The 24746-nt window shown below is 40.7% G+C and overlaps 1 protein-coding gene across 1 annotated transcript in view; it reads left to right on the forward strand.

Annotated features, from left to right (window-relative positions):
* The first annotated feature begins 383 nt into the window (after positions 1-383).
* ITGB5 (integrin subunit beta 5) overlaps positions 384-24746 on the forward strand; it is a 201803-nt gene continuing 177440 nt past the window's right edge. The window contains exons 1-2 of the mRNA XM_044670031.1: positions 384-618; positions 15389-15474. Of these exons, the coding sequence (XP_044525966.1) occupies positions 549-618; positions 15389-15474 (156 nt within the window). The 5' untranslated portion in view covers positions 384-548. The remainder of the gene's footprint in view (positions 619-15388; positions 15475-24746) is intronic.

The raw sequence follows: 24746 nt of genomic DNA on the forward strand, positions 1-24746 counted from the left end.
CCCGCAGGGTCCCTGCTCTGAGCCAGGCCCGGGCCTGCTGGAGAAGACTGAGCCGGAATAGCCTGCGGGATTATAGACTCCACTCTCTTGCCCCGCCAGAGTTGAGAGGTGGGCGACGGCGGCGCGGCGGGACGGAGTGAGCAGTGCGGTAGTTGGTGCCCCCCATGCAATAGGGCAGCCTTCGGAAGGGATGGTAGCAGCTGAGCCCGGGCCATTGCAATCACAGCAGCAGCGGCGGCAGAGGCGGCGGCAGCACCCTTCCCCCTCCTCTGCCTCGGTGGGGACTGCGAGTTCGCAGGGTCCCGCGTGGCGGGAATGAGGCTTCGTCTCCCTGGACTGGTCCTCTGCACTTCGACTCTGGCAGCTCAGTCCCGATCCCTCAGTTCCGCGGGCAAGCGTAGCTTGGCTCTTCAGCTCCTGGGGTGAGAGCGCGTCCGGGGCTTTCAGCGTGGTTGGCGTCTCCTCACTGGATCCATCCCTAGCCTAGCTTAGCCCAGTCGGGCCCCGGGAGCCGGGAGCCCCGGATCGGCTCCCTCACACCCCTCACCATGTTCCGAAGGCTGTGGTCTCTTTCCTCCTGCCTCCTAGTGTTCTGCACCCTCTTGCCCCAGAGCCTAGGTAAGTCTTAGCTGTATCCGAGGAACTGCTAGCAGGAACTTTGCAGGACCGAACTCGGGCCCTGGGAGTCCCGGGAGAGAGATTAAAGAATAAGTAGGGAAGGAGAAGAGGTTCTGGGACTAAGGGCATCTTCTTTTTGCCTTTAGGTGGAAGGGTGGGGGCGGGTAAAGGGTTTGAATTGCATGCCACTTATCTAGCATGCAGAACTTAGTTCCAGCCCTGCTGCGCAGCCCCCGCCGGAGTGGATGTTGTCCTGGCTTTCCTCTCCGCCCTCCCCGCCTCTGGAGGAGCCTTCCCTTCCTGCGTAAACAGCGACTTCATCTGTTGACTGAGCCTGCGGTGTGTGCTCGGAGGTGCCCACTGAGGCGGAGGAGGGAGAGTGAGCCGGAGGACTGGAGCTGGGCTTCTCCATACCCTAGGGCACAAAAGAAGCTCAGTGGATGGATGTGGGCAGAGCTTTGGGGGAGTGTGCGAGCCATGCGGACGATGTCCTTGGCCAGGGGAAAGCTTATTGCCAGAAGACTGAGTTTTCCTTGTGAACTAGAGGGCGGAGTCTGTAAACTCGGGCAGGGGTTTGTGTCCCTTGGCAAAAGCCAAGAATCTTTGAATGCCCGATCTGGAAGGGACCTGGAGGTAATTCGACCCATCTCCCTTCGTTTTTACTGATAGGGAAGCTCCGAGCTTCGCCAAATAGGACCCAGATCCCAGGCCACGCTACCTATGCCCAGCTACCTGGTCTGTGTTCAGCTCCGAGAAGCCCCAGGGTTTAGAGTAGCCACTCTCCAGTTGTCTATATACACTTCTCATCTCTAATCCCAATCCTGGAGACTACTCTAAGGGAATCAGGAGGAGCTCCCGTTTAGTCTGACTTTGGAAGGGTGTGTGTGCATGACTGTGTGTTGTTTTTGGTGATTTTCCCTGTGATTTCATTGGTGGCAGGAACCCCGGAAAACTCCTGCTTCTGCTCTGGACCTTTCTGTCCTAGATGATTCTGCCTGGGGGCGGGCGCTGAAAAGTTAAGTGACTTGTTCTGGGCCTTTCAGAGAGCCAGTCACACCATGACTTGTTCTGGGTCAGAGAAGAGGCCTGAACCCAGACCCTGCTGTTTCCTTTTCCACTATCCCCAAACTCTCCCCAGAGAATTTAAGGGCTCTGACTTTAGGACCTTTTAAATCTTCAGGTTCATCATTTCCTGTAGCACAATAGTATTCCATCACCATCATATACCACAATTTGTTCAGCTATTCCCCAATTGAGGGACACCCTTTTATGACCTTTTAGCTTGGGGTAAGAATTGTCCCTTTCATGGCGAAGCCCTAGAAAAACGACCTCTTAACGTTATTAAACTGATGGGCAAACAACTTTTGTCCGATGCGGTGGTTTCTCTCCCCATTCTCTCCCACCCCCCATATTGCTAGGGAAGAGAAAGAATAATAAGCATCCACCGACACACACAGAAACATACCCGGGTTCCCTAGGGATTTGGGGGAGTTTAATTCTCTGTGCATTGTTAGCAAGTTGTCACTTGTCCACAGAATCATTCCTAGAAGCCTGAAGGGATGATGTTATCTCCTCCCCCATTCTTTTACTCCTGAAATTTATTTAAACGAGGTATTTTCTGTGGGATAAGTATTAGGGGAGATGGGGGCTGGGAGTGAAGGGTGAGAATGAGGGTGTGTGTGTGTGTGGGGGTCAGGACAGAGAAGCAGAGAGAGCTTTTTAAAATATAGTAACAAGTTTGCCTTCATCGAAGTAAATATCCCAGAGCTATAACTAAACAACCTCTAACTTGCCCTCCAGGTCTAATATAGCAAAGCTTTAAGGGGGAAATATGGATTTTCTCTTCCCACCGGGAGAAAACGATATTGATTAGACCTTACTACTGCACAAAGCAGAGCTTAGGGTGAAAAATAGTAGAAAGTTCTCTATTAATGTGCTTCAGTTACCTTTTTTTTTGCGGTTTTCTCTTTCCTCATTACTGAGCTCCCCAGTTATCTGTCATTCCCCCTCTACCCCTCTCCTTCAAAAGTACTTAGTCTGCATCTAGAAGGAATGAGGACTCAGATAACGGGAAGTTTGTCTTTCTTCAGAGTAGTTATCTTTCTCTTAGTGGATTGGAGTTTCCAGAAATGTAGAGCTGAAAAGGACCTTGAAAGATATTCATTTACTCCATTCACCAAATATTTAGGGACTACTCTGGATAAACTAGTGCAATAACTGCTGAGGGAGAGATGGAGTACAAAGATAATAACTGTGTAAGTTTGTAGGACTCTGAGTTCAAATCTATTCTTGACACTTACTAGCTGTCTGACCCTGAGCCAGTCACCTAACCCTATTTGACTCAGTTTTCTCATCTGTAAAATGATCTGGAGAAGAAAATGGTAAATCACTTCAGGATCTTTGTCAAGAAAATCTCAAATGGGATCCTGAAGAGTCAGACACAACGAAAAAAATGACTGAACAACTAAAAGGCAAAGTAATTTAAGTCACTGGCCCCAGATTCTTGAGCTAGTTAGCGACTAAGGGAGAAATCAAAGCCCAGATCCCAGTGTTTCGAGCCTTGTTGCCCAGTCTGATGTTTAACTTAAGTCCTAGGTTTTAGTATCAAGTCTCTCTAGCAGGCTGCACAGAATGCTATATGAAACTTGAACCTCAGATGAAGAATAATGATTCCCAGAGATCTTAACTATACTAAAAACTAGAATATAATATATCCTACCCAAGCAAAGCACTACATGCTTTGAGATTTCAAAGGAGGGATTGAGATTTGGTCATAGTTAGACAGGTTATAGATTTTGAACTGTAAGGAAACTCTGAAGTCACCTAGTTCAGCCCTTTCATTTTCCAGATGAGGAAACTGGGCTGAAAAAAGGCTAAGTGATTTATCCAAAGTCACGCAGGTGGTAACTGGCAGGGTGAAGACTGAAACAGAGGCTTCCTGACACTTGAGCTAATAGTTTTCCATTGCATCGTGCTGTCTTGGGAGGGCTCCAATTTTATTTCTCCTCATTTCTCAATAATGTAAAGAAGCCTTTTTTTCTACCTACATTCCTCCTATCCTCTTCACCTTCAGCCCCTCCCCCCTTTTAAAAGTAGCACAAGTGCTTTCTGAAGCCTTTTTCCTGGCTTCCTAATAAGAACTATGTTTGAAAGGGAAGATCTAATTGTAGATCAGAGAGAAACAGCACAACAGGGCCAGGGCCAGGCATTTCTAAGAAATGGCTCACATTTATATGCTCTTTTTCAATTTACAAAATACTTTCTCTGCAAAATCTTATGAAGCAGATATTACAGGGATTATTAATCCTGTTTTACAGATGAGGAAAACTGAGCCCTAGAGAAGATGAATGGCTTATATGATGTAACTAGTAAGTATAGTGGCTAATCTACGATCCCAGGTCTTCTGGCTCCCAAGCTTAGTGAAAGTCATGCTGGGAAGGATTGAATTTCTGAAACCTTCCTCCATTCTCTCCTTCTAGCTTTGGTTCTTAACTGTCCAACTCAGGATCATGGTATTTTATTTTAGTTGAAGATCAGGAACAAATTCTTAAATCTTTTAAAGAATTTCACCTCCAGGAGTATCCCTTTCCTTTGTAATGGCCACCTCAGCAACCCTTGAAGACCTTGCCTTATCTAAGCCATTTAGCAAAATGAAATTTCTTGGAAACAGGACTTGGGTTAGTGAAACTCTATTGCTGAGACACTTCTGTTAGACTTGGAGTCAGGAAGACCTGAGTTCAGATCTCTTTGACCAGACCTATGATGCACTGGCAAGATTAGATTTGGAATTGTAAAGACATGAGTTCAAGTCCTTCTGACCAGAGATGTGTTGTGTGGCAAGAGCTATAAATCAAGGTTTGATTTGTTGTTGATAGTTTAGATTTAAGACAGCTATAGAGAAAATGTTTATAATGCAGATTACATTTTAAATTGTGTCATTGGGGGGGCAGGTAGGTGGCTCAGTGGATTGAGAGCCAGGCCTAGAGATGGGATAGTCCTCAGACATTCCTTAGCCGTATGACCCTGCACAAGTTACTTAAACCCGATAGTCTAGCCCTTATTGCTCTTCTGCCATGGAACTAATACTTAGTATTGATTCCAATATGAAAGTTAAGGGTTACAAAAAAGTACGTCATTGCATTTTTGAAGAGCTGGTTGTTAAATATTTGCCAGCATAGCCTTATCTCTGACCCTTAGCTCTGTGACTGTGGGAAAGGGAAAGAAAAGGCGAGAGTTAATAGAGAAAGACCTAGCCACAGAGTTAGAAACACTTGGATTCAAGTCCCATCTCTGACACATCCTGGTTCTGTGACCCTAGGCAAGTCACTTAACCTTTCAGTGTTGCAGGCAGTGCTCTAAAATCCTAAATTTAGAAGTTCTGATTTTCATAGTTAGAAGGAGTTTATTTACTGGGATTTCCTTAAGCTAATTAAATCACAGGTCCATCCCCCAAAACATGGTCCCCTAATGAGAGAATTCATTTAAAATGCTTTGAAAACTTTAAAGAGCTCTGTGACCCTCAATTATTTTATTTTTAAAAACAAATTCGATATGCCTGTTTTCTTAGTGAACACCCTAAGAATTCAATTTCCCAGAGTTTGGGAAAGCCCATTCATTCCTTTACTGTACTAGACTCTTTTTGACAGCTCCCTTCCCCCTCTCCACGTTTTCCATACATAGGACAGTGAGAAAGTTGAGAATTGGTGGTAAGTCTGCATTCTCTCTTCGGCTAGCCTAGTGCCAGGATTAGACATGACCGGACTTCTGTTTGCTCTTTGGGTTTACATTTTAACTCAGTTGCCCCTGAACTGAGGAATTCTATAAAGGATTTTGTGGCAGAAGAGGGAAGGGGCTAATTAATTCTGATTAGTATTCCTCTCTGGCTTGTCCTCCATGCTGATTTAGCTATTGAGGCAACTGAGAATAAAATATCTACAGAACTTGGCAATGGGCCCTTTGTACTTGTTTGCCACAGGAGCTAATTTTTCTTCTTCAGACTGGTCATGGAAATATTCTCCTGAGGGCTCAAATATATTAATAACTTGGGACAGTCACCCAGTTCGTAGACAATACCAGCCCTTCAGAATGGATCCGTCTGTATCTGGGCTAATAGGAGGGGAGATCTCTGCAAAGGCATTTATCTGTTGGCTGGGGTTCAGGACTTTGGGAACTGGTGTCTTGGTGTGGTTTGTCCCCTTCACCCTCCCCCACCCCGTCAACCCCCTCTTGGAAATGGATTAATGGCTTTTATAAATATAAAGGAGCTGTTTATTTATTGGCCCTGTTTGTTTCAGGCCTCTCCTCCACTTTGGTGAAAACCCTGGGGTTTCTTTCCCCTTCAATGTGCAACATTGGGCAAGGTTTGCTGTTGGGCAGGCTGTGGGTGTGCGGGCTTGAGGCTAACTTTGGCATATGTGATTAGCCAAGTGGGGATGCTGGTCCTGTTTGCCCCCAAACCTCTTCACTCAATTGACCATCATCACAGCTACCTTACGGGTCATACAGGGCAAGTGCAAATCAGCACCAGTAGTGGGAATGAAGAGAAGATGTTACTTGAGCAGTAGAACTAAGTAGGGGAAGCTAGGTGACACATGGGTAGAGCAGCAGCCCCGGAATCAGGAAGACTCATCTCTCTGAGTTCAAATCTGGTTTCAGACACTTATTAGCTGGGTGACTCTAGGCAAGTAACTTATCCCCGTTTGCCCCTGTTTCCTCATATGGAAAGTTAGTTGGTGAAGAAAATAGCAAACCACTCTTAATATCTTTCTCAGGAAAATCCTAAGGGAGTCACAAAGAGTCACCTACAACTGAAATGACTGAACCACAACAAAAACACAAAATCGGGAAAGGATCATGGTTGTGTGGGCTGTGGGTTTGGGTTAAGTGAGTGTGCAGGGGTGAGGCAAACATTGGCACATGTGATTTATGGGAGGTGGAGACACTAGTCCTACTTGTCCCCCTCCCACTCCACTCATTTGACCATTATCATAGCTATCTTATGGGTAATACCGGGTGAGTGCAGATCAGCACTGATAGTGGGATTAAGATGAGATATTTCTTGTGCCGTAGTCAAAGATAGAGCTATTGTGATTCTCCTCAATCTTATCTAGAAGCTAAAGATTTAGAGGAGGTGGGGGTTGGGATGGGCAGAAGAAACCAGAAATAGATTAAAAAAAAACCAAAAAAACAAAAAAAACACTTGGCTGTCCTCTAATTTCCTTCCAGAAACTGGCAGAATGTCTTATGGAACTTTGTGGTCTAGTGTTTTTTTTTTGTTTCTATCAATCAAGCATTTGCTAAGTTCCTACTTTAAGTCAGTCATTGGAGATGTTTAAAAGAATGAAATTCAATTCAATAAACATTTATTAAGTGACTGCTATGGAAGCTATTACGTGGCTCAGTGACACAGGAAGTCCTGGGTTCAATTATGACCCCAGTCACTTTCTAGCTTTGTGACTCTGGGCAAGTCACTTAACTCCAATTTCAGAGCCCTTCCTACTAGAGTCAATATTTCTAAGGCAGAGGGTAAGGCTTTAAAAAAAAAAGTGCTTACTACTTATCAGAAATTGTGCTGTGTTAGGGCTACGAAAAAAAAAAGGCAAAAGACAGGTCCTGCTTTTAAGGATCTTACAATCTAATGGGAGAGACAACATGCAAACAAATGTATTCAAAGCATGCTAAATACATGAAAACTAGGAAATAATTAATGGTCCCTGCCCTCAAGGGGTCAGAAAGAGAGACTTTTTTTTTTCATGCTTGTAGGCTATAGTCTATCACTGTGGTGGTGAACCTATAGCACATGTTCCAGAGGGGGCACTCATAGCCTTCTCTGTGGGCATGCCTACTGTAGCCCCAGTACAGAGTTCTCCAGAGTTCATTACTAGAAAACCAGTGGGACGTGGGACGTGGGTCTAGGCAGTTCCCCTCCCCATCTCTACTTGAGCCTAAGGGTATTTCTCATAGCTCCTGTCCCTCTAAAAGGTTCACTTATCTACCATTATCATCAGCATAGCATCACAGGGTCATAGATATAAAGTTGGAAGGTACTTTTTGGTTATTTAGTCTAATTCTTAATATTTCAGAGGAAGAAACTGAGGTCCAGAGGGTGAATTGACTTGTCTCCAGTGTTTGGAGTAGTAATGATCTTTCTCCTCCCCCAGTTGGAATCTCATTCAGTATCTTGCCTCTCATGAATGTATTTATCCTAGGATTTTGCATTTTGTTTTTCTTTATTTGGGCCTAATGAAGAAGTTAGGTTGCATCATTGTGCATAGAGCTCTATTCCTGGAGTTAGGAAGACTTATCTTTCTGAGTTCAAATCTGGCCTCAAATACTTATTAGCTGTGTGACCCTGGTGGGTAAGTCAATTAACCCTATTTACCTCAATTTTCTCGTCTGTAAAATAAGCTGGAGAAGGAAATGGAGAAGAAAAATCACTCCAGTATCTTTGCCAAGAAATTCCCCAGTGGGATCTAGAAGAGGCACTACTGTAACAATTAAACAACAAAATCACAGATTTGTATCTAATTCCCATGAAGACAGGAATGAGTTCGCCCCAGTGTCTAGGACAGTGTTTTGTACAATCTTTCCTTAATAAGTTTTGTTATTTGCAGGAGAATAGATTGAGAGCTGGAAGAAACTTTAGAGGTCAACCTAGATCAGAGCCCTTTACTTTATAGAAGTGAAGTGACTTGCCCAGAATCACATTGCTCAGTGTGTAGCTAAGCAAGATTCAAACACAAGTCTTTGTGAAACCAAGGTCCAACACTCTGTCTTTACCAGAATCATCCACTATAGCAAACTGTTCTTGTTGAGTCTGAAGGAAGATTTGTTTTCCTTTTACTTGTTGAAACACAGCACTAGATGTTTTTCTTCATTAAAGACCTACTTTGCTCCTCTGCTAAAAGGCAGTAACACAATTACATAGTCATTATCACCACTCCCTTTCTGAACAAAAGTTTAGGACTGACAGGTTGTTGAATCCTAGTTGCTAACTATCTCCTGCTCCTCCCAGTCCAATTTGCTGGGTGGCTGCCCTGTCTTGGGAACTTACAGATCTAGATCTAGAATTTTGGATACTTCCCCTGGGTTTGTGGTCTCCAGATTGGTGGAAAGGGGACCTAACAATCCCGGTGCTTAAGGGAAGACTCATGGTGAAATTTCTTCAATTTTTAAAAGAAATTCTTACTTTCTGTCTAAGTAACAGCTCTCAGACAGGACAAGGGCTAGGCAAATGAGAATAAGTGACTGGCCCAGGATCGCACAGCTAGGAAGTGTCTGAGGCCAGATCTTAGCCCAGGTCCTCGCAACTCCAAGCCTTGTTCTTTGTCCACTGTGCTACCCAGCTGCCCTTGACCCTTCCTCCTGCTAGTATGTTCTTTGATCAAGAAAGATTCAAGTTAGAATGACATTGTGAATTCAGGAGAGTTCTGGCTTGTTGAGGCGTAAGTTTATAGAAGTCCACATAAACATGTTACATGTCACCATTAAGGCAGAATAACAAGTTTTAGTGAAGTTTATAAAGTTCTCCTGAGGACAGACGTCATTGTTCCCAAGGGAAAAACCGGTCTTCAAAGCAGACAGTAATAACATAGCTCCCCCCTCGAAAGTAGAAAACTCCCTTGTTTGTAGCTCTTGAGAAATCTTTTCCTGAAATAAAAGGCATTTTTTATGAAATGTAAAATTTATACTTCTTGTCTTTTTTAACCTCTCTTTGGGGTTTTAAGCTCTCTTATGGCAGGAATCATATTTATAATTCCAAGAATTTTCCCACAGTATTTAATAAAGGCTACTGCATGGGATGAATGTTTAGGGAAGGGAGCTGCCTTATTCTTTGTATCTTCTCTGATGTTTATTACAATTTCCCCCCTCATTTGGTTCTGACTTCTCTAGAGCGAGAGGTACCACCTAAATAATTAGGTACATATAAGATATATATATGGAGTATATGGAAGGCAGTCTGAAAGTGCTTTGTATTTGTATCGCCAGATCTTGGCACAGTGTAAGCACTTAATAAATGTTTTAAAAAATCTGTTCATCCATTCATCTATCCAGTCAGTTATCCATCCATCCATCCATTCATTCAAAGTCCAACCTATGACCCATGTTGGTTTTTTGACACTGGGCAAATTTTTTAACTTCCATTTAATGATCTGGATAACTCTAAGACTATAATTTGCAAGTCTATATTGGTAGAAGAACTTTCTCTGTAATGAGTTCCCTCTACCAATGGAATCACTGGTCTGGACCTCACCCTCCACCCCACGTAGTTAACGCTAAATTATTTACAAATGCTGTAGGATTTAAGTGAAAAGTGAACTGAGGTTGGAGTAGTCAGGAGAGGTTTTGGGATGATGAGATCTTCTCAAAAACTGGTAGGATTTGGAGAGTCAGAGAAGGGAGGAAATAGCATCTCTGTGAGAAAAAAAGATTGTGGGTTTATAGATTTAGAGCCAGAAGGATGTTGAAACATCATCTCATCCAACTCTCAATTTACAGTTGAGGAAATTGAGACCCAGAAAGGTTAAGTGACTTACCCAATGTCACAGGACAAGAAAAGGGCAGTGCCATGATTTGAACCCAATTTCTCTGATTCCAAATCAGAGTAAAAGCAAAGAATCCGGAGTACTAAGTAAAACTTGTTCATGGGCCTGGAGGATGAACAAACTGGCCTGCCTAAAGAGCAAAGAGCTCATGCTATTATGCTGGTATAAGAACTCACCCTTAAGTAAGTGCTTAGAGTTGTCCAAGTGTTTCCTATGTACCTAGTCCATGAGGTACATTGTTGTAAGTATTATTCTTTCCATTTTATGCATGAGAAAATGGATGTTAGATGACTGACTCATTGTCAAAAAACAAAATAAAAATAATAAGTCATGTTATATTATTTCAAGAATGTGCCAAAAAAAAAAAAGAATTTAGAACTTAGCTATAGCAGTACTTCTTTAAAGATCCTCATTTTTCTTTATATTCATTTTTAAAAAAAAACCTTTACCTTCTGTCTTAGAAAGAATACTAAGTATTGTTTCCAAGTCAAAAGAGTGTTACAGGGGCTAGGCAACTGAGTTTAAGTGACTTGACTAGGGTCATATAGCTAGGAAAATCTGAGGCACATTTGAACTCAGGACCTCCTAACTCTGTGGACCTGGCTCTTGATCCACTAAGCCACCTTGCTGCCCTTTCTTTACATTCATTTTTGATGGGCTGATTAATATAATCATCCTAGGGAATATTTTAATTCTAAAAGTAGGAATGTTAATCCAAATGAATCTCTAATTGGCAGAGGTTCTTGCAGAGAATGTTGTTTTTGTTTTGCTTTGTTTTGTTTTTAATGGAAGATTTCAACACTAGAATCCAAAAGGAGTGCAGGAATTCTTAACCTTCTGTGAAATTGTTTAAAAAAAAAGTATTTTCCTAACTTCATTTCAATATAAAGGATTTCCTTTGTGATCCTAAGCATTTTATTTTATGCATTTAAAAACATGATTTTGAGAGGGGTCCACAGGCTTCACCAGACCTCCACAGGGGTCCATGGCACAAAAGGAGTTCAGAAGCCCTGGACGGAGATCTGCAACTTGACTCTCCCTGGAGACACAATCTATTCATCATTTAGAAATATGACTACATTAACAATCTTTTAGAAGAAAAATCAGGAGATGAAAGTCGTAGGATTCTAGATCTAGAGCTGGAGGCAACCTCAGAGGCCATGTAGCCCAAACCCCTTATTTGATATTTGAGGAAACCAAGGCCCATTGAGGTTAAGTAACTTGCCCAAGGTCACACAGGCAGCATGCATCAGGGGCAGGGTTTGAACATGGGTCCTCTGATACCAGCACCAATCAGCCCTTTTTCCATTCCATTGCAAATGAATTGCAGAAGCCATTTGAAGTTGAGACTATTGCAGTCATCAGGTAATCATTGTATGATAGTTGGAAAGGAATGATGGAGGTAAGAACTCTTTTAAAGAAAATTCAAGGGCTTGTCTGGCTTTTTGTTGATCAATTGTTTCAGTCGTGCCTAACTCTGTGACCCCATTTGGGGTTTTCTTGGCAAAAATACTGGAGAGTGTTTTCTTCTTTCTTCTTTCTTCAGCTCATTTTACAGATGAAGAAACTGAGGCAAACAGGTTTAAATGACTTACCCAGGATCACAGAGCTAGGAAGTGTCAGAGGCTTGATTTGAATTCAAGTCTATTGACTGCAGGCTTTGCTCTTTATCAACTGAGCCAGCTAGCTGGTCCCCAATATGGTGAATTATTGAAGAGAAATCTAATAAGGCTTAGCTAATTCAGATACTTATCATAGATTTAAAGCTGGTGAGGGCCTTAGAAATCACTTAATCCAGTGCTTTTCTACTTGTAAGTGAGGAAACATAGGCCAGGGAAGAATGATTTATCTATGGTAATTAGTAGCTGAACCAAGGTTAAAATCTATCAGGGCTTCTACCTGAAAATATGCTGATTTTTCCAGTCTGACTTCGTTGCCAGGGTTGCACTTTTTTTTGGTTTAAAGATTATGGCTTATAATAAACCTGAGAGCCTTAAAGCATTGAAAAAAAAAGTGTTTAAGTTGAAGTAGAGATAGGAAATCACTGTGTGTAATAGAAAAGTAAATGTGATGATAGTGTGTTTTTACTACTTCCTATTTTGGTAACCTAGTGTGACTTTCTGGGGATCCAGCTTTTATTCCTTATTTCCTTTCTTTGAAAACATATACTGTGGTTCTGGGTGACTCATCCAGCCAATCAAATGTCCCACTGTCTCAAAGGTCAATGTGTTTAGAGAGCAGAGAATCCCCAAATAAGCAAAATAGCTTGGCAGAATTTCTAGAATAGAAACAGATTGGAAATATTGATGAGACTTGGGAACAATTTGGTGTGGTCATCCATATTCTCAAGTCTTCCAAGACCATTCCAACTCTAAAATTCTGTGATAAAGCTATGCTCATTGTGGTGGCAAAAAATGGGAAAATGAGGGGGTGTCCACTGATTGGGGAATGGCTGAACAAATTATGGTATCTGATGGTGATGGAATACTATTGTGCTGTAAGGAATGATGAACTGGAGGATTTCCACATGATCTGGAAGAATCTCAGTGAACTGATGCAAAGTGAAATAGAGCAGAACCAAGAGAACATTGTAAACAGAAAGCAAAACGTGGAACTATCCAATGTAATGGACTTTTACTAGTAGCAATACAATGATCCAGGACATCCCCAAGGGACTTATAAGAAAGAACGCTATACACATTAAGAGAAAGAACTGTGGGAGTAGAAACACAGAAGAAAAACGCATCACTTATCACATCATTTGTTTATATGAATATATGAGTTGGGCTTTTGGTTTAAAAAGATTGCTCTATTGCAAAAATGTACAAAAAATTTGTGGAATTGCTTGTCAGCTCTGGGAGGGGGAAGGGAAGAGGGGAAGGAAAGAAAATGAATCATATAAACACTGAAAAATATTTAAAAAATCTAAAATGCAAATAAAATAAAATTCTGTGATAGTAAATACCAGCATAGCCACTCTATTTAATTTGAGATCTATAGTATTCCTCTTTCAGGAAGTTCTAATGACAACATACTCTTTGGTATAAACTTCTGGATGGTTAAAAACAAAAACAACAAAATACTTTAGTATAACAGATGATGATGTTGATGATGATGATGATGATGATGATGGATAAGGACTACATAAGGACTTCCTAAGGGAAGAAACTCCTTTTTCCAGTACAATTCAGCAACTTCTCTTCTTTATTAGACAATTGTCTAGAACAGTGATGGGCAAACTACGGTCTGTGTGGCCAGATGTGGCACCCTGAAATGTTCTATCTGGCCATGCAACATTATTCCTAATCTGACAAATACAATGAGTAGGATACAATACAATGAAACTTCGAAAGAGTTGCCTTAGAAACAGACTGACAGATGAGCATTTCCTTTCCTTTGGCCCCCTCTTTAAAAAGTTTGCCCATCACTGGTCTAGAACACTGAGGAGTTAAGTAACCATCCAGTGTTGCCCAACCAATATATGCAGGGCTAGTTAGGTGGCTCAGTGGATAGAGTGCTGGGTCTGGAACTGGGAGAATATGAGTTCAAATGACAGCTTCAGACACTTACTGGCTGTGTGATCCTGGGAAAGTCACTTAACCACAATTTGCCTTAGTTTCCTCATTTGTAAAACAGGGATGATAATAATAGCACCTATCTCCCAGGGCTGTTGTGAAGATCAAATGAGATAACTGTAAAGTACTTAGCATAATACCAGGTACACACTACATTAATGATGGCTGCTACTCCTTCTTAACCACTGTTTGCCTCACTTTCCTCATCTGTAAAATAGAGATAATAGCAGCACCCATCCAACACGTTATTGTGAGGATCAAATGAGATAATGATGATTAAGTACTTAGCACAGTGGCTGGCACACAGTAAATGCTATATAAATGTTAGATTTTGATTATTATTTGTCATAGGCAGGATTTGAACCCAGGTCTTCAGGGTTTTGAAGCTATGTCTCTAGCCATTATATCAATAATAGTCATAAAAGTGCAAAGCAGCATGGAACAGTGGATAGAGAGCTGGCCTCAGAGTTTGGAAGTCCTGGGTTAAAAGACCTGACTCTGACATGTATTGGCTAGAACTCTTGGCAAATCATGTCATCTCTCAGCTTCTCAAAACAGCTCTCTTAAGGTTATATGCTGCATGGCTGTCTATGTTCTGCATTGGTAGGGGGATTGTACTATGTAAATGGAAATCACAGGTCTTTCCCAAAAATAGTATTATTGCAGATCCCTACTAATGACATTTATTTGTATGGAGCTTCGTGATTGTTTTTTTTTAAACTCTTACTTTCTGTTTTAGTATCATTTCTAACACAGAAGAGTGGTAAAGGCTAGGCAATCAGGGCTAAGTGATTTGTACCCAGTCATGAAGTGTCTGAGGCCAAAGTCGAACCCAGGTCCTCCCAACTCCTGGCCTGGCGTGGAGCTTCATAGTTTACAAAATCCATTCCCATCCCTTCTTACATTGGATCCTAACCACTACCCTGGGATAAGGTACATTGCATAGGTTACCGTTTTCCCCATTTTATAGATGAGGAAATTGAGGCCAGTGAGGGGAGGTGACTTGTCTGTGGTCACACAGCTAGTTAGTGGCTGAACTGGGACTAGAACCTAAGACTTTGAGTGCCAGACCAAATGCTTTTTATTTAGTCGTATTATTAATAGATCAGCAGAGTCAGGACTTTGACTCAGTTTAAATCTCAGATGAGACGATATTTTTCTTTTCCTACTGAATGGGAAGAGGAGGGAGAAAAAAATAAATTTCTTCTCTTTAAAAAAAGGAAAAGGAAACATGCACCCAGATTTTAGTGCAGTAATTATTTTCAAAAGACCAAAAGCTCCTCAGATCGTTTCTTAACATGCTGTAGATTCTAGCCAAAAATGAGTGGCATTTTTTTTTCTTCCTTTCTACTCAGTGCTTCTGTGTTTCGAAGGCTTGGGTACCTATTTGAAAACAGGTAAATAAATTTTTTATGTTAGGAATAAGAATGTGACATAGAGATGTGGTGACAAGACGTGATAATGATCCAATGAATATTTTTGAAATTGCTGTCAAAGAGCAAGGGAGAAAGAGAGACAATTTTGGGTCCTTTCAACGGAACAAATGGTCTGACAAGGGTATATAGCCTTCAACTCAAAACCTTCATCATTAAGGTGATAGCTTGGAACTCACTGACACCATTACCTCTTTTTGTTTTTCTCTCTTTGAAGGTCTCAACATCTGTACAAGTGGGAGTGCCACCTCCTGTGAAGAGTGTCTGCTCATCAACCCAAAATGTGCTTGGTGTTCCAAAGAGGTAGGAATGGGAAGACGACCGAAGGTTTTGCCATTAAATAAGCAGAGCTTTTTTATATAGATGGTGTGGTGAGGCTTGCAAAGCACTTTACATATATCTCATTTGATCATCACCAGAACCCTGGGAAGTTAGTATTATCCTAATTTGTAAAACAAGGAAACAGATAGAGAGGTGAAGGAACTTGCCTGACTAGTAAATAGACAAGAGTGGATTTGAACTCAGATCTCCATGCTCAGTGCTCTCTCTACCTTACTACCTAGCTACTTCCCCTAAAGGGGCTTGGTCAGAGAACGCCAACTCCTCCTTTCCTCTATTCCCCCTTCTCTGTCCCTTTCAAAGCAAATCTTCAAGCTGATCATTCACAATTTAGGGACAAAGGAGGTACTACTCATTCCTAGTTGCTCTTTGGTTTTATAGTTTCTTTGCCTTTAGGAATGTGCTTTCATTTCACTTGGTATGCTCTTGATTTAAGAACTTAGGGCCAGAACCCTTTGTTGAACCTCATATTCAGAGACTAGCAAATTTGAACTTGTGGGATTACCTTCTTGGCACATAATGTTCTAATATCTGGATGTGGAATGCTAGTGAATGTTAGTAATAGTTACATTGGCTCTCTATCAGAGTACAAACATCGTAAATTGGTTCTTATTATCTTTGAATTTAAAACAGCTGCTCTTTTTCTGAGTTCTGAAAGTTGTTCATTTGCATATTTATAGAGAATGACCTTCAGAACCTAGTAATCCAATTGAGAGATGCATAATACCCAAACTTTACACCTCTAGCAAATTTACTCCATCTATCAATGACCTGGAGTCAGGAAGACCTAAGTTTAAATTCTGCCTAAAAATCTTCCTGTTTAGAGGCAAGTAGGTGGCTCAGTGGATCAGAGATGGGAAATCCTGGCTTCAAATGTGATCCCAGACACTTCCTAGCTGGGCAAGTCACTTATCCCCTATTGTCTAGCCCTTACCTCTTTTCTGCCTTGGAACTAGTACGTAGTATTGCTTCTAAGATGGAAGGTAAGGGTTAAAACAATAAATAAATATGATTTAGGACAGTGATGGCAAATCTATGGCATGGGTGGCAAAGTTGAGCATGAGGCTGCCCTCCCTCAGCGCCCCCCCCCCCCCCCCCAGTTCCTTACTAGAAAGGCAGAGGGACTCTGGCAGAGCTGCTCCCCTCCCCATATCCCCTGCCCCTCTGCCCAGCAGTCAATGGAAGCACACGGGGGTAAGGTGGGTGGCTCACAGGTGGCAGGGCTGGAGGGGAGCAGAGCACTCCAGCCACTCTCCTCCCCATCTCTACATTCACTGAGGACATTCCTCCCTTCAGTTGCCCCCTTCACCCAGCAACCCAATGGGAGTGCTTCCTCCCCTGTGTGGGGTAAGGGGTGGTGGTGGTCATGCATGGCACTGAGGGGGGCAGGGCACTGAGTCTGAGGGATGGAGATAGGGTCCAATACTCCATTTCTAAAAGGTCTGGCATCACTGGTTGAGAGGTGGTTAGATGGCTTAGTGATTAGAGATAGGAGGTCCCAAATTCAAATAAGATGGAAAGTAAAGTTTTTAAAAAACAAAGCTTGCTGTTTGTGTAATTCTGACAAAGCACTTAACCTGGCTGGGCTTTAGTGTCTTCATTTGTAATACAAAGACAGTGTTTGCACAGATGTCTTTGTATAAGGCTGCAATTCATACCTAAGAATCACTTTCCTCCTCCACTTAGAATCCTTTTTTCCCTTCAAGGTCTTGCTCCAATCACTGCCTTCTAGGACAGGGTCGGCAACCTTTTTGGCTGTGAGAGCCATAAACGCCACATTTTTTAAAATGTAATTTCGTGAGAGCCGTACAGTGCTCACAGTGCGCGCTCCTGTAACAGCGCCTGAAAAAAAAATTGACTTTATGACTTTATGCCCTCAAAAGAGCCAGATATGGCTCGAGAGCCATATGTTGCCAACCCTTGTTCTAGGAGATGCTTTTCCTGAATCCCTCCTTAGGACTTTCTGTTTCTTCTCGCCTTCTGCTTTTTCTATTACCTGGTATTTTCCTTTATATATATTGTACATATGCATTTCCCTTTCTTTGTGTAGTTCTTTCCATAGAATTTAAACTCCTTGAAATCAGGGACTTACTTTGCTTTTGTATTTGTATCTTGAAGCATGGTGTGTAGAGGGACCAGAGAGCTGTCCTTTGGAACCAAGAACTGGGTTCAGGTTCTGGCTATATGACTTTGGACAAATTGTTTAGCCTTTCAGGGATTTAAGACTTATCTTAAGTTGTAGAAAAGGTACCAATGACTTGGAGTAAGGAAGACTTTGGTTTGAATACTACCTGAAAAACTTACTATTTGTGTGATTCTACCAAATTACTTAACCTATCTGGGCCTCAGACTTCTCATTTGTAATATGAAGGGATTGTTTGCATAGGCAAAATTAATGCAGATAGATTAACAAGAGAGGCTATAGAATGGGAAAAATATTTTCATCAATATCACTGACATCTATTATATATATTTATGAGCATATATACATGAATACATAGAGAAATATTCACATACACACATACAAATATGAAACGAAGAGCCAAGGGATGTGTCAAAAGACATGAATAATTTTCAGTGGAGTGGTAAAATATCAATGGCTTTTTGAAAACAGCATTCAATTAATTAATAATAAGAGGAATATAAATTAAAGGAAGACAGTAGTACCTCCCTCAGAGAGTTATTGTGAAGTAATATTTGAGAAGTATTTTGCACATCTTAAAGGGGTATATTAGTGCTAGCTATTAACATTATTTTATGAGTAAAGCAGAATACAATAATGAAGAAATGAAGAGTATGCAGAATTCAGGGAATCGTGGGATGATTTCTATGAACTGGGACAGTTTGAAACAAAGGGTAATGCAAGAGAAATGGGCACAATGACTGCAACTATGTAATTAAAAAGATGCCGGAAAGGGAACCAAACTGAGTAAGTATAAAACCAATAATGGTCCCTTAGAGCAGATATCAAAGCATCCTGTCCCTTTTATTATCAGAGAAAGTAAGGACTACAAAATGAGGAAGTTGCATATGTTGTTAGATGGGTCAGTTTTGTATCATTATGGGCCAAATGTATCAGTTTTTTTTTACTTTGTTTTTCTTTGTTGCCAGGAACATTTGTTTCAACTTTGGTGGTGGAGGAGGTTGGACATATATTTAGTAATTAGGTAAAAACAATGAATCATTAAAACCTATTTTAAAATAAAATAATAAAATTAAATGAAGGGGGGTAAACTCTGACCCATAAGGTCCTTTCAAATTGAAACCTATGATCTTATGAACCCATGTGATATGAACTTCTTAATGTTCTTTATTTTTTCAAAACTTGTCAGCAAAACTTTCTCTTATGTCTTCCATATTTCATTCAATATGGATTTATTAAATACCCTACTATGTGCTAGGCACTGAGAATATAAAGAAATACAAAAGACAGTTCCTGATTCTAAAGAACTAACAATCTAATGAGAGTGATAACATGAAAACCACCATGTCCAAATTATATAAACAGGACAAATTGAAGATAATCAATGGAAAGAAGAGACTAACATGAAGAGGCATCAGGAAAGATTTCTTATAGAAGGAGGGATTTTTTTTCCTGGGATTTAAAGGAGCACAGGAAGCCAGGAGATAGTAATAAAGAGGGAGACATTTGTTGGCAATGGCAGTCAGCCAATTAGAATACCCAGAGTCTGGAGATAGAATATTTAGGCCAATATTGCTGGATCACAGAGAATCTAGGAGGTAAATAAGGTCTGGTTAAGAAATCCTGGAAAAGAAGGAAGGGGTCTGGTTGTGAAGGAATGTGAGTGCCGGACAGAGGATTTTACATCTGTTCCTAGAGGTGATGGGGAGCTACTGGAGTATGTTGAATAGTAGAATGAGGGGGCAGTCATGTGGTCAGAGCTGATCATGGAACCATCTGCATTCTTTACTAAAACTAATCCTTCTACTTTTACTCCTAATCTAATTCCCTCCTTTCTCCTCCTGGACTTTGTACCAGTAATCATTCTATCTCTCTCACGTTCCTTCAGTCTTTCCCTTGCTGTTGATTCTTTGTCATCTTCCTCTAAATATACTCAGTTCTTCCCAGTCTTTTTTTTTTTTTTTTTTTTTGGTCCAGAGTACAGACCTTGACCCTTATAGTCTATCATCTTTCTTCTTCTCTTCACTGTTAAGAGAAAAAAGTTATCTGTACAAGCAGCCAGGTGGCTCAGTGGATTGGGAACCAGATCTAAAGACAGGAGGTACTGGGTTCAAATCTAGACTCCAACACTTCCTGGGCAAGTCACTTAACCCCCATTGCCTAGCCCTTACTGCTCTGCTGCCTTAGAACCAATACACAGTGTTGATTCTAAGATGGAAGGTAAAGGTTTAAAAAAAAGTTATCTGTACCCAATGCCTCCATTACCTCATACCACTTCTATACAGATGACCCCTATATCTATTTCTCTAATTTCATTCTTTCTTAGGAACTTTAGACTAGCCTTTCTTTCTAAATGTCCTGTAGGTATCTTATACCCACCAGGTCCAAAACTACATTCGTTTATCTTCGCTATAAACCGGATCCTCCTGACTTCACTATTTTTGTCTGTGGCATCGCCATTCATCCACTTGGGAGAGTAGATGTCATTCTGGAGGCATCTTTGATGCTTCCTTCTTCTTCACCTGTCATAGTCAACCAGTTACTCATTTCTGTGGATTCTATTTCTTAAAGATGTCTCACCTATTTCTCCTCTTTCCTATATCCCACTACCATCCTAGTACAAATGTCCTCACTGCTTTCCTTTCCTCACCTTTCCTAGCCATTAATTCCTGTCTATTCCCTTGCTCAGCGATTTCATATATATTTCTCCTCTTTCTTATACCCACTACTACCATCCTAATACAAAAGTCTTCAGTGTTTGGGATCATCTTTAACACTCCCCTCTTCTTCACCTTTCATAAACAACTGGTTGTCGGTTGCTGTCAATTCTACCCCTTTATTTTTCACATCTGCCCCCAGCTTCCCTTCCCATTGTTCTCATTCAATTTCAGACCCTAATTAGCATACAGATCGCCTTCTTCCTGCTTCCACTCTCTTCTTCCAATCTGTCCTTACCACTAGCAGAATATTCTTTCTTATATGAACATATCTGCCCCTGCTGTATTATACATGGCAAACATTTTCAGTGACTTCTTGTCTATCAAAGAAAGTTCAAATTACTCAGTCATTCAAAGCCTTTCCCCATCTGTGCCATCCTACCTTTTTAGTCTTTTCATATTTAGTCTTTTAGGTTTTTTGTGCTTTAGTTGAACTTGGAATCCTCTCTGTCTCCCAGACAAGCCCCCTGTGTTTGCTTTGATTGTTTTCTGTGCCTGAAGAAATGCTTGCCTGTCTCTCTTTGCCTGTTGAATTTCTGTTTGTCTTTTAAAGCAGAGGTCAAATTTTTCTTCTTCCAGGATCCCTTCTCTGAACTCCACAATTTTTTAAAAAAATGCTAACCTTCTGTTTTAGCAATGACTTGCCCAGGATCACACAACTAGTAAGTGTTGGAGGCCAAATTTGAACCCTAGACCTCCCATCTCCAGGTCTAACTCTGTCCACTGTGTTACCCACCTGCCCCTGTACTCTACGGTTCTTAATAAGTTTCTTCTATGGGCCTTTCCTAGCCTTTCATTTTATAACTCTCTTTTTGGCTATATCTCAGAAGTGTCTGTATGGGTGTCTTAGTCCATTATTAAACTATAACATTCATCATTAGGATCATATATAGACTTTGAGTCTCTTCAGCATTTCATAGAGTGCTCTGTGTACTAGTTATGTTTACTAAATGTCAACCATAGAATTTTTGAGGGTATTCTTGGTAGCAACACTTCGAGCCAGTGTCTAGGGAATTGAAGGGGAAGAAAAAATCGACATCTATCATATGATTGTTTTTTTTGAAAAAAGGAACTCAATACAATATGAGCATTATTTAGAAAAGAATGGAAAGGAATCATTTAAAAAGTAACTCCCATCAATCCTTAAAATGGCTGACGTACCTATTGGAAGTCCACGAAAATTTGTGCCAAGCACCTTTTGGGTAAAACCAACAAAGATTTTGGGTACCGAGTTGTTTCTCTGCAAGATGATGGAATGGAAGAGTCTATGAACCAAGTTCTCTAGGCATTGTCACCATGCTTCATCTATTACCCTAGACCAGTGATTCCCAAAGTGGGTGCCACCGCCCCCCCAGTGGGTGCTGCAGCGATCCAGGGGAGCAGTGATGGCCACAGGTGCATTTATCTTTCCTATTAATTGCTATTAAAATAAAAAAAAATTAATTTCCAGGGGGCTAAATAATATTTTTTTCTGGAAAGGGGGCGGTAGGCCAAAAAATTTTGGGAACCACTACCCTAGAACATCACTTCACTGCAGATCACCCATTGAGGAGTTCCTCCTGGAGCCTCCATATTTGGAATGGGATCTATACCAACAATCCTCTGTCCTAGCTGTACTCTGAATCTAGACTTTGAACCATTGCTCTCTAGGAACTACCAATCTTTCCCCTTTGAAGGACCCTTTGTTTTAGTTGTCTTCTCCTATTAGGATGTAAATTTTTTGAGGGCAGAGACTATCTTTCTTTTTTTATCTTTACTCTTCCTTGTTTTTGTATCTCCCACACAGCACCGTGCCTGGCCCATAGTAAGTGCCTTTTGACTGAGTGATGACTGACTATATCCACCCTTTTCTCCAAGGGGAAAGAAAAAGCAGCTATTGATTTTTGTTTTACTCTGATGATAGCATGAAAGGAAATTGGTCATTTGAATGCACTGACTTAAAATGATTAAGGTAATGAAAAATAAAATTTCATAGCAATTAGAAAAAAAAAGAAAATTTGTGGCAAGGATCTAAAGGATCAACCCCTCCCATGGCTTCACAGACAATCCTGGGAAGTTAGAATCCCCAGTTTTATCATCTCTAATTTTTTTCCCTCCAGATGAAGATGCTGAGGTTCCTAGTTTAGAGACTTGCTCAAGGGCACACATCTAGTAAGTTACAGAGACAAACGAAGTGGAAAAAGCCTCCAAGAAGGCTCGTTTAAAAGGAACTGTGACTTAATTTTCCGATCTTCTTTGTTAGGTAGGAAAACTTTTTGTAAGAAGTTTAAATATCCGCCTTGTTTCCCAGAATTTTCTGAGTGGAATCAGGTCCTTGGAGTCACTGTTTTTAAGAACGCCCCAGGTAAAAGAAAAGTAGCAAGTGTGAGCTATAATGAGCTATACATCACAGGGTGCCCCCAGGACTTTAGGGACTTGGAGCTCAAGTTTAATGAAGTGAAAGAGATTAAACAAATCCACTGTGTTTTGCTTAATACCTAGCAAGAAGATGAAAGGGCCATTTTATGTGTTTTAACAGTCTGGGAGCTAGAACAGTGCAATAAACATATTCAAGGAGTACAGTTTTCTATTGGGTATTAGAGTGTACCTTTTCGGTAGGTATCTGGAATTTTGCTGAACCAAACTGTGGTGAAAGTTACAGCTTTTGATCTGGATTAAAAAAAAAACACAACAACAACAACAACAACAAAACCTCTTTATTCTGTTTTTATTTTTTAAAAAACCCTCATCTTCATCTTAGAATCAACACGAAGTATTGTTTCCAAGGCAGAAGAGTGATAAGGGCTAGGCAGTGTGGGTTAAGTGACTTGCTCAGGGTCACATAGTTAGGAAATGTCTGAGGTTATATTTGAACTCAAGGCCCCCTTGTCTCAAGGCCTGGCTCTCAATCCACCGAGCCACATAGCTGACTTCAATTCTGATTGTCTTAATCTTTGCATTTTCTATTATCTACCCGGCGTGCATAAATGTTCAGAATGGTTCCTGATTTAGTTCAGTTAAACAGTTAGCACATCCAAAGGCCATTAGCCCCATTGGATCCTTGATTTAGATCTAAAAAGGTCCCAAAAGGCCATTTTGTCCAACAACTTGTCTCAACCCTTTCTTTTTACAGTGAGGAAGCTGAAGGTCAGAGAGATTAAATTACTTTACCCAGGATTGAGTAATATGTGTCAGAGGCCAGGACAAATCTTGTTCTCTAATCCATTACTCCAAGAGGCTCCTAGACCTAGAAAAGGTGTATAGAGATCATCCAATTGAATGATTTTATTTTATAGCTGAAGAAACCTCACTAGGTTGAGCAAATTTCCCAGAGTCACACAGCTAGTGAGTGACAGACTGTACTCTGTCCTCCCTGACCTTCAGCTTTTTCCACTTGACCATGTTACTAACTGAATGCCAGTTAAACCAAGTTATAGGGTTAAAGTTTGTTAGGTGTAATGATGAGAGAAAGGCAGATAGAATTGCTAGTTTAGCTTTTAATATCTGGGGAGAATCCTAAAGGATCACATTAACCCATTTCTTACTTTATTTAGCCCATAACACAAGCAACAGAAGTAAGATGTATATCTGTATAAATATCCGGTATGATAAGAGTTGTAAAATACTTCACATAATGCCTGACACATAATGGGTACTTAATAAATGCTCTTTCCCTCCCTTTGTTCCTCTTTTTTATACTTTGAAAATGAAATATAATTTCTAGATATTTCAATAAAAACATACTGAAAGGCTGAAAGATGAGAACATGACTTCTTGAATGTGGATTTCCCTTCCTCCTGTAAAATGCAGTTAATAACCTCTTTTTTCAAAGATAGGAAATTAGGGATTTTTTAGAATGGAAAACTGGGAAAAGGGATGATACTGATTCTTCCAAAATTTAAGTAGAAAAGAGAGGTAATTTTTTGTAACATTCTGTAATATCCTGGGTAAAGTAATAATAGCTAACATTTATCTAGGATTTACCATGTGCCCAGCACTGTGCTAAGTGCTTTACAAATATTATCTCACTTGGTTCTCACAACAATGCTACATGGGAGGGTTTTATTTATTATTATATATCATATTTATATGTTATATACAATAAATTTATACACATTTTATAACATTCTGCAAATATTCCATTGGAAAAATGTAAAGGATTAAAACTAGCAGTATTAATAAATTAATCTGATCATTAGTTTTTAGAGTTTTGACTCTGCCTTCCATTACCTCTTCCTTTCTATCTTTTTATTTTTCCTTCCTTCTTCCCCCTCTTTCTTTCTCTCTTCCTTCTTTCCTCTCTTTCTCTCTTCTTCCTTCTTTCCTTCCTTCCTTCCTTCCTTCCTTCCTTCCTTCCTTCCTTCCTTCCTTCCTTCCTTCCTTCCTTCTTTCCTTCT

This window comes from Gracilinanus agilis, chromosome 3, assembly GCF_016433145.1.
Source record: "Gracilinanus agilis isolate LMUSP501 chromosome 3, AgileGrace, whole genome shotgun sequence".
In the NCBI taxonomy this organism is placed as follows: domain Eukaryota; kingdom Metazoa; phylum Chordata; class Mammalia; order Didelphimorphia; family Didelphidae; genus Gracilinanus; species Gracilinanus agilis.